An 11,204-nucleotide genomic window follows, 5' to 3' on the forward strand; every position below is an offset into this window, starting at 1 on the left:
GTAACTTGCGCATATTAAAAATTATCTATTATGCTTATATACACACCCATATTGCTTTTAATTTATGTGTAAGTGGTGGAACTTGTGATAATAATTTGGTTAAGATTTTAATCCTTCAAAAACGAGCAATTAGAACAATGTTGAAACTAAAGCATATGATCATGTAAAAGAATATTTTAAAAGTTTAGAAATATTGATGGTAAATAATAAATATATATTTTACTGCATCTTATTAAAAACAAATCCCAAAAAGTTTAGTGTGTGCTCTAAAATACAATCCCTATAATACAAGATATAAAAATGATTTTAATATAATAAAACGCTGGCTTCCTTTTTTTTTCAGTAAAAGTGTTTTGTAAACACCAATGTTTAAACCGAATCCCTGTCTATTAAATGCTTAAATTAGTTATAATTAACTTGACGAATGTCTCGTCATTCCAAATAAAATCTGACTATAACATAATTTCAAAAATGAAGGGTGAAACGTTTGTTTTCGTTCGTTTGGAAGTCAGCCACGGTGCACCAGCATTGCTTTCATAGCAACAAAGCATGGGCGTTCGTTGGACACTACTCTCACATCGTGCGCAACCCGCTCGCGTAATTGACTGCAAGAGGAAACTGTAATAAATTAAGTATTGTTTTAATATATTTGGCATTTATCATAATATTTTCTTATACGGGCTTTGGACCACCAATAGCAGGTTTAACTATGATTAATTAATTTTCGAAAATGCAGCTTAGTAGTAAAACGTCAAAAACTGGTACTTTTTCATTCTTACAAACGCAAAACTAAGATATTGTTTGTGAATAATTTTATTTATATGTCTAGACGCACAAATAAACAAGCTAAATTTTAATTTAATTCTTGTCATTTTACATCTATTAGTTAGTAGTTAACTTTCAAATTCGGATATCTATACTTTTTGATCCGAGAGTAGACGGGAACTTTCCAAGTACATGGTTCGTCGTGGTGTCGAATATTTTATATTTTATCTTATAGAATAATTGAAAACAGGAGTTTTAATGCTGTAAAACTGATTTTTTAAATGCTGTATACTTTTAGAGATTAGTTGTTCTCTCCTGCTTTTGTCTCAATTTTACAAGAGCTTTTCTAACATTTCTTGGGTCTTCTCGAAAATATGGGAAATGCAATCGCAGCTTAAACCCTGGCTATGTCAAAGTCAAAGTCAAATTCTTTATTGCCATAACACACATTGTATACATGTATGACATCGTCAATATTTAAAACAGTGATACTAATAAATATATTTAATAATTAGTACAATATAAAATGAACTCTTTTACATCATAGATACTTAATTCAATCAACAATGACTTAAGCTTAATTTTAAATTTATTGTCATCTAACATTTAATTTCCCTAGGTAACATATTATAAATTTTAATCCCCATTTCATATGTTGATTTAATGGTTGCTTGGTAATTGCATTGCCTGATTCCTAAGCAAGTTTCTTTGTCTAGTATCATGATCATGAATTGAACTATTTGTAGGTAAAACATTTAAATTTATCCTAACATGCAATAATAACTGTAGTATATACAATGATGTAACAGTCAGAATACCTAAATCTTTAAATAAAGGCTTACAGTGAGTCCTACAGCTAGCATTGCACATCATTCTTAAAACTCTCTTTTGCAAGATTAAAAGTTTTTTTTTATTACTATCACAGCCCCCAAACAATGATTCCATAAGATAAATGACTTTGTAATGTATGCATAATATACTGACAATAATACATCTAGAGTTACATATTGTTTCAGTCTTCTAATCATAAAGGTACCTTTAGAAATATTATTACAGACATTTACAATATGAGCCTCCCATTTAATATTTGACTGCAACAACACACCCAAAAAACTTTATATCATTGACATCAATAGAGTTACTCAAACTAAATTTAATACATTGAGTTTTATCTTTATTTAGACATAAACCATTGGCCGCAGTCCAATCCCCTCAGCTACAGAGTTAAAATGAGACATTATTTGATTTACTAGATTTATATTTGAAACAACTAATTTGTATTGCTAAGTCATCTGCATACATAAAAGATGATACACAAACATTATTAAGGGCAGAGGGCAAGTCATTAATATAAACATAAACATAGTTGGTCCTAATATTGACCCTTGTGGCACACCTGTAATTACTTCCAAGTATTGAGAGAAGTAACCATTATAAAACACAGATTGAAAACCTATCAGATAAATATGAATGAACAAGTTTAACAGACTTTTCATCAAATCCATAAAATTTGAGTTTATTTAAAAGTATCACATGATCAATAGTGTCAAAGGCCTTCGACATATCGTAAAAAACTACCAACCACAAATTTTCTTGCGTCCACATTAATTGTACACTCCTTCACATAATCGACTAACGCCATACTGGTACTCTTCCCTGGTCTAAAGCCATACTGACTATTGGAAAAAGATTATTATGTTCAAAATAATTAATTACTTGGTTATTTAAAAGAACTTCAAAAACCTTAGATACAACAGGTACTATTGACACGGGACGATAATTAACATAGTCACCTGTTGAGCCCTTCTTATGCAAGGGAACAACCTTCACTAACTTAAGACATTGTGGGACAATACACCCTTCAATACAGATATTAAACAATATGACAAAATTTCAGCAATAAATGGTGATGCCCAATTTTAAAACATGAGAGTTGAGATTGTATACATCTAAACATGAACTATTACTCAAAGATAAAATAGCTTTATGAACCTGTTCAACACTAACACAGCCAAATGAAAAAGTTAAATTTACATTATTACCTTTAATGACACTTGTTAATCTTAACTTATCAAGATAGTATGACATATCATGTATTTGCTGAGGCACTTCTTGGACAATAGACTCAACTTTACTTACGAAAAAATTATTAAAACCACTACTAGTTAAATTTACATCAACCTTATTAACAGAGGAAACATTCATTAGCACCTATGGTTTCTTTTACAATTGACCAGATTGCTTTAGGTTTATCTATAAGCATTCTTAACTTTATTACCATAATGAGCTCGCTTGGCTTGCCTTACATTGCATTTTATACCTTGATTTCAGAACTCTGTATGAATCCTTAAAACAAACCTGACCAGTATTTTTAAAACAATTCATACATAAACAAACATTGCTCTTTCACTAATCTAAGCTGCTCATTATACCAGTTTTGGCTTTTTTAGGCTTATTTTTAACAACCCTACTGTATTTAATAGGGCAGGCTATATCAACAATTTCTAAAAAACTTAGCTAAAAACAACTCAAACTTATCATTAACTGAGCTTAACGTATACAATACCAACCAGTTAACCCTGCTTAGCAGGAACCCAAAATATGCACTAGTGACATTATCAATTGATCTGGATATCTTAAAATTAGGCCTACTTTTTAAAATTTTTGTTACCAATTGAGACATCATTTTGACATGGATCCAATTTACCTTTAAAAAACCACGCTATGGTGGTCAGACATTGCCATTGGTTGCACAAAAGCAGAACAAATTCTATCAGATGCACAGATACAGCTATGTTGTCAATACATGTACCAACAGAATAACCATTATAGGCTAGGTCTAGTAATATCATACACAGTATTCCTCAAGTTTTAAAACTCAAAAACAAGTTGTTTAAAACCCTATTATGCAAGCTGTCACTTAAAATATCTACATTAAAATCATTACATAAAATAATCTAGGCACCAGTTTTTATTTTTATCAGATAAAAATATTTAACACATTATGCAAGTTTTCAATAAAAATATCAAAATTTTCATATAATAGGAACTCTATAAATTTCTAAACAAATAACATTTTAAATTCTCAATATAAACCGCCGCTACTTCACACACAGAAGGTACGGAGAGATTTACAAGAAAAGACAATTCTTTAAACTTCAAATCAGATTTTGAGAAAAAACTGCTGTGCCGCCACGTTTAGCTGAAGGCCGATGATACGCACTTGCCAATACGAACCCAGGAATGACCAATTCTGCAAGATTGTCTCGATGCTCCCAATGTTCACATATGCAGACCACATGACAGCCAAATTTGTTAGAGAGAAGACCTAATTTCATCTATCTTATGAAGGACACCCTGAACATTCCCAGTGAACCACTGTGAAGTCTACATATTGAATTGCAGAGGATCTGAACTAGGTTCACTTAGGTGGTCCGAAGTGACTGATTGTTGCTGTCCAAAAAAAGAATCATTTCTTTTCACAAAAGGCGTAGGCCTATTCCTAGGAGCCCGGTACTTGCCCAATAATGCATCCCTCGAACCATAAGTTAGGGTGCATAAGCTCCTCCCCCAAAGCATAAGAAACTCCAATTTTAAAAGAGCTATATGTATTGTATCTTGTCTCAAGTTTCTCACACACAAAATGTCTCAGACTCTTTTAACGACTTCAAGTACGTAACTATATCCTCCGAGCTCACTGAAGGATCGAGCCCTGAGAGGAACATCCAGAAACATTTTTCTTAGCTGGCTTGATAACAAAATCTTCACTCACCTGTCTCGTACCATGCACCACATTGTTCTTACTTGACTTCACTGCATCACTAAAACTAGGCCTACCTTCATCATACTTAGGCCTATGAAACCAGTTCTTTAGTCTCTTATGCTCAGTAGCAAAAATGTGTCTCACATTAGGCTTAGATTTTGTCCATATTCCCTCTCATGTTGTTTCCACTTTTTCCACCTCTATAACTCGCAGTTTTCCAACCTCGGTTAGAATTAGTGAACACACGATTAGAATTTTGCTGGACACTGTCCATCATCTTCTATAGTGCCTTCCACATTCTCACTAGGACCAGCCTTGGGTACATAATTCTCAATCTGACCTGCTTCGTTAGAACTAGGCTTACTCAAACGTAAGGTAGGCCTAGGCTTAGTACCAAATTCACTAATCACTTGCTTAAGCATAACCACTTCTTCGGATAACCTAGAATTTTCAGATGACACATTGTCTATTTTTTTTATTAAGTTCAAAATTCTCAGAACCTGATCTTCAGTTTTCTGTTTTTCTTGGCAACCACAGTATTCCACATATTATTACGATTTAGGCCGTCCAATGTAACAGCCGAGTCAAATCCACGAAAGTCGCCGGAGTCGGTAGACGACAACTCAGCACACGGAGTTGCAGTTCTGCTTTGGGATGACGTAGCTTGTACTGTACCATCCGATACGTACCGGGTCGGAAGTGGAGAATTACTCCCTCTCCACGGAAAACCGTTCACGAGCCACTGAACTATACATTCAACTGAACTACTCTCCTTACTGATTTGTTGGTTACAGTTATTTTGAACAACTTCATTCAACTGTATTTTCATAACCTCACTTTCACTTGCCAATTGAGTTAGTCTTTCAGATATAACCAAATTGTTTTTGGTAATATTTTTCAAGTTCGGATGTTATGATGCTAATTAAAGCGGAACTATCTTGAGTATGTTGTTAAAAGTAAATGGTCATCTAAAGTTCTTAATTCTGTACACGTCACTTTGGGTCAAACACTTTGGGCAGTACCATTTTAAGCCCTGCATGTCCTCAATTTCCTTGAAAACCTCAAATTGCTTTTTATTAATGTTAGCGCAATTAATATGCCAACGTTTTCCACATATTCCTTCACATAACAAGCATGGTGCCGGTCCTGTACCGTTTTATTGCAAGAGCCGCACAGACACTTCACCATATCAACCCGCCATTTTTACACATCCATTTTTATGACAATCTGTAGTGATTTGTCTTGACAAGTATTGACATAAGTTTTCAACTTAATCAGAAATTCATTGTTATTGTAGATCAGTTTAGTTTTTAACTTTATATCTACACATTTGAAATTGATCCTCATTGTATTTTGAAATTGTCTGTTACAGGTGTAATCCTGCTTGCCTGATGCTACACCTTGGCGTATCGTCCGCTGTAGTTAATTATTACTGTATAAGTCACTTTTTTCTTTATTTAGAGAAGTTTTTATATAATTTTGTTTTTCAAGTGTAAAATTTTCGTATACCGTCATTTGTAAATAGTATATTTTAGAGGAGTGAATCAATGTTGGTGCGGATACTCGAGAAAATATTGTGTATGTCTTTTAAACAGACTGTGGTTGCAAGTCTGGTGTACAAAGCTGCTGTATAAATATTCACATATTTGTAATTTTGTAACAGGGGGATTTCTGTGGTCAATATAAGAATGTACACAATTTACTCAGTTTTATGACGTCTCTCAAGACGATTGCTCTGCTTACTTTCTCCAGACTCGTCTATAAATTAATTGTTTGACTTAAGTTTTGTAAATAAGTTTTGTAATCTTGTGGGTTATTATAATATTTTATTGATATATTATACACAACATCGTTGTCGTCATCTTGAGTTGGAGAGCTATGGAGAGGGGACTGTCAGTCCCGTGAAATTCCCCTTGTGTATTATTTATTCTAAGATATTACCCAGAGAAATTCCAAAGTGTGTGAAATGTGACGTTGTCAGGACAGCAACATCGTAAACAAGGTTTATTATTACATTAACTATGTTCCATGAATAAATATTTTATTCCATTACACCACATTGTTTTATGTCTTAACCTCTCCTTTTTGTACAACACTATCATAATTTTTCTTGTAACTAAAACACTTGATTTAAATTGAAGGTAGTACTCAATATATAAAATGTAAAAAGATGATTGTTTATTGGGTATATAAAACACATTGTGAATGTAAAATAAAATATTTATTAGTGATGCTCAAATTTAGACCTCAAATCTGATTCTGAAACCAAAGTTACATTGATTCTTGATTCTTAAATTTTATACATTGATATTTTTCATTAATATTAATAAAATATTATTTTGTAAAGTTTATCCCAACATCATTCTAAATCATTTATTTAATTATACCCTGGCACACACCATTAGAATAATCATAATAATATTACAATAACTAAATTAATTAATTATTATTTCTTATAATGATGAAAATATTAAAATAATATTTTTTGAACAAATTATTGTAAATTACTTGTTTGTTCTAATCTGGAAAAGCCTATTTTGTTTGTAGTTATTTTATAATGATTAGACTGCATTGTTGAATCACACTGATTATTTAATTTAAATAAAAATTACGTCTTTTTTATAAATAAAAAAAAATGTAGCACTACTATTTATATACTGCATGCTAAAAATACTGATACAAAAAGAAAGTAATTTATTTATATTTGCTATACAAAATAAACATTCTGTGTATAATGTAGATATACACACACACAAATGTATACTAAGTGACTGACTGATTTATCAGTGCTCAGCAAAAACCACAAAAGAAAGAGACATGAAATTTGGTACATATGTTGCTGCTGCATGTGTGTTACGCCTTAAGTACTGGAACAATTATAGTCTATAAATAAAACACGTAACTTTTTAGTACAAACTTGTATTATATTTAGCTTTATACTATCGACAAAAGCTTCATTATACTGATAGAGTGGGCTGTGTATTGCAATATGAAGTAATACTACAGTGATATGATATACTCTAGTGAGTTTCAAACTGGACTCATTCGAGGAGAGGAGAGTGGCTCTGAGGTGAAAGTATTGTTTTTCCTGAGAGGCGTGAGTTGCAGCCCTTCCCTGCCTAATCTAGCCTACTTGTAAAGCTCTGTTGGTTTCCACAAATATTTAAGACCGCACTAAGATAATAAGCTAATTGCAATATATTTATGTAACATAAATAACTATGACTATGTTTATTAATAACAAAAGGAACCTAGGCCATAACATAGATTTATCTTGTGCCTTAGAGGCGCAATAAGGAAGAAATTTTTTCCTGACCACTAGCCTCTACAGTTCGTGAAAATTACCATGAGAAAGGCATTGCAGCAAACGTGTTATTGAAAGATCATGGCAAAATGTAATCAGTTGTTCATTGTAAACATTATAGTGTGATAACACAATCATATATTTAATTAATTTAAGTACCACTTACAGGTATATTACACTAGATGTTACCTATGGCATCTCACTCAATTCTTAAAATCAAAATCCGTAATCTACTTAGTCAAAGCACTTATGATGTAATATAATGGTCCCCTATGGTATTTTTAAAACGTAAGTAGACTTACCATTAGTTACGTATTATTTCACCTCACCGTTCATGGTTAGACAATCAGACTTTGAAAACTGATTATCACGTTTTGTGCGTATAGGAGAATTTATGGTTCAAATTAGTTATATTTCCGATGCCACAGCTGAGTTTTCCTTCTTGCTGTGTTAAAGAAAATTTATACATAGGTCTCATAAAACCCACTTTGGTTAAAAAAACACTTAATTTCAGCTCCTGTGATTTACTTCTGGATATTACCAGTAGCATAGCTGAGTTTGCCGTGTTGTTCCGATGAAAAAATACAGTACCTAATTAGGACTGTGAAGCCTACCTCGGTGAAAAAGTGTCTACTTCCGGACATTTAAATTCACTTCTAGTCTAATGTATTAACGGTGTCGAATTTGTTTTTACTGAACCGATAAAGTATACAGGGTGAATAAAAAGTCAGGACCCCCATCTATTTTGTTCTAAGGTTTATATAAGGAGATATCCTATGGGTAGTGGTGCGATGTGAAAAGGAAATGTCATTTTGTGAAAAAAATTTCTATATCTCCCAGAAATGTGGGATTTTGGGGGCAGCTACAACATTTTAAATATAAACCGCCCCCACGTGATTCCTTGTTTTGAAGAGCATAAAATAACTTGAAGAATGGTGAATAACTCAATATCTCTTTCTTTTAAAAAAATAATAGGCTGTCAATATCTTATATAAGATAAGTGTTTACACTTACATTTTTGTTGTTTAAAGTTACTCTACATGGAAACCGGTTATTTGGTCATTTGTTTTCTGAATCAATTAAGATTGCAATGGATGAAGGATCCAATGAAGATTAGAAATTATACTGATAAGAAATTGTGAGAAGAAGTGACCAGACTTTTTTGGTTTGAACTACGGTTTAGTACAAACAAGCCCCTTCTTTGTTTCAATCTTGTCAGGGCAGGTCATAATTTTAGAGTGGTCAATATCCAGTGGCATCATTTTTGTGTGGTTAATATTTCGTGGCGTTTTGAGAAATTTTTATGTGTTTTAGTGTTATTACAGTTAGTGATTTTAAATCACTTACTTTTAAACAATATTCTCAAATTATCACTGCCTGCAAGTAATAATGCCCCTTAATCATGATGATAAAGTATAGAAATTATGTTTATTTTCAAGGCTTTGAATGAAAATTATCATGAGACAGGAAGGCAGTTTAATGTTGCACATCCTGATAGACCTGTGACAAGGAAATACTTATGAATTTAGTAAAGAAGTTTTGATATCTTGATCCATTTCAGATGCTCCACACTCAGGTTGGCCTCCTTTAGCAGTGTCCAGCATACGAGAATTGAACCTAAATTTACTATTTACAGGGAAAATGCGGGATATGTGCAGGAATTATAGGAAAATGCGTAAAAAGTTAAAAGTAAAGAAAGCACATCTAACACTGATTTTTTGTAATCAATTTTAAGGATATTGGACAGCGCCTTTGTCCTGCGCTCTAGCGTCTTTGTGAAAGAGAGCGTAGAGGGTTGTGACAGATCAAGGCCACTCGCCACCAGTGAGTGTTGTGGCGTTGCACTGTGGGAAAGTCAGAGAATTTCATGATAGACTTGGAAAGTCTTTCGGTTATTCTTGCAGGGTGTCTACCGGTCATAGAAGTCCTGGAAAAGTTACAAATTTAATGAGGGTTCACGGAAATCGCCAAAAATCACAAATTATGACTTTGTGACAGGTTTCTCATTGTTTGGTACATATACTGTAGAGTTAATATTGCATCAGTTTTAAGAATTCCAAAAGTTACTAAAAGACTAATATTGTTTATTGTAATGGCTTAAAAAGTATCCGTCTCTAAAATAATATGAAAAACTCTTTTGATCTTTATCTTCTGTTTCCTCCAACAAGCCTGTATTCACAACCTTGCTAAAAATGTCAATTATTGGAAACCCATATTATATGAAATCAGTTCCTCTTGAAGGTCTGTATAAATTATTATAACCAAATTCTGCTAACCAAGGTATTATAAAATGGAGTACATTTGAGATGCATCTTGTACCGCATTATTGAGATTTGCTAACTGTCAGACATCACATCACCACACGTGGCTCCTGAGCACACTCTTGTTTCCTTGCTCCACGAATGCAATGCATTGTTGGAATGTCCAGCTGATTTAATTATTTTTTTGGATTTGATTAACTTCAGTTAGTAGAAACCATATGTACTTTCTTGCGTAAGATACAGGACACATTACTTGAAGTAAGAGTCAGACAATAATTGGTTATTATGTAAAAAGTCTGTGCCAAATGTGGAATTTGAACCAGGGTCCTTGTAGTGCTGTCATGGTGGCTGTAAGCTGAGACGGTAAATACTTAGCTACCGAGTACAACACTTTGGTCAAATAAAGTTTATGATATAGAATAGTTTTTAAATCAGATTCAGTACTAACTGATATCACTAGATTACATGGCTGTATGGTTTACATCAAAACGTAAATTTATTATATTCAGAACAAGTTGTGAATGGTTGTCCCATTGAAAGTTGCAATACATTTGTAGCTCCAAACGTGTATCTGTTGTGCTGTCTCTCTCTACTTTAGAATTTTATGCAAAAATGTGAAATTTACTGTGTTTTTAAAAATTTTGATTTGATCTAAAATGCGTAAATTTTGTTTTCCCATTAAATCTAAATTTCCTTAATGGAAAATCTATTTCAAGTGGGTAACATTTATGAGATGCGATGATGAGGAAGGTTTTTGTATCAAACAATAAAGTCTCCTCGATGCAGCTTACACAGCATAACTTTTTTTCTGGTGTTTGAACAAAATCAGTAGGTTTTTTCTTTAAGTGGAAGAGAATCTTCAAATTTCTGAATTCAGTTTTTGATTATATGTAAAAGGTAACTTGATTGTGTGATAACTAATAAACTTTCATTAAACAATGAACAGTTGTCATACTTACACATATCAGTAATACGTTCTCACAGTGATCACACATTCTTCACGGCTCCTTATTGACTAATCAATGTTGCCAATCACCAGATATCTTTCCCCCCTCCCCACTTATTGCAGACCTTTATGGCTACCAACAAGTAGGAGTACCATGCAACTTCC

The 11,204-nt window shown here is 32.8% G+C and overlaps 1 protein-coding gene across 6 annotated transcripts in view; it reads left to right on the forward strand.

The window, feature by feature from the left end:
- LOC124358031 (MOG interacting and ectopic P-granules protein 1) overlaps window positions 1-6,582 on the forward strand; it is a 50,877-nt gene extending 44,295 nt beyond the window's left edge. For all 6 annotated transcript variants that reach the window (XM_046810308.1, XM_046810298.1, XM_046810317.1 and 3 more), the window contains one exon: window positions 5,901-6,582. In XM_046810308.1, the coding sequence (XP_046666264.1) occupies window positions 5,901-5,906 (6 nt within the window). In that variant the 3' untranslated portion in view covers window positions 5,907-6,582. The remainder of the gene's footprint in view (window positions 1-5,900) is intronic.
- The last annotated feature ends 4,622 nt before the right edge of the window (window positions 6,583-11,204 follow it).

This window comes from Homalodisca vitripennis, chromosome 1, assembly GCF_021130785.1.
Source record: "Homalodisca vitripennis isolate AUS2020 chromosome 1, UT_GWSS_2.1, whole genome shotgun sequence".
Taxonomy (NCBI): domain Eukaryota; kingdom Metazoa; phylum Arthropoda; class Insecta; order Hemiptera; family Cicadellidae; genus Homalodisca; species Homalodisca vitripennis.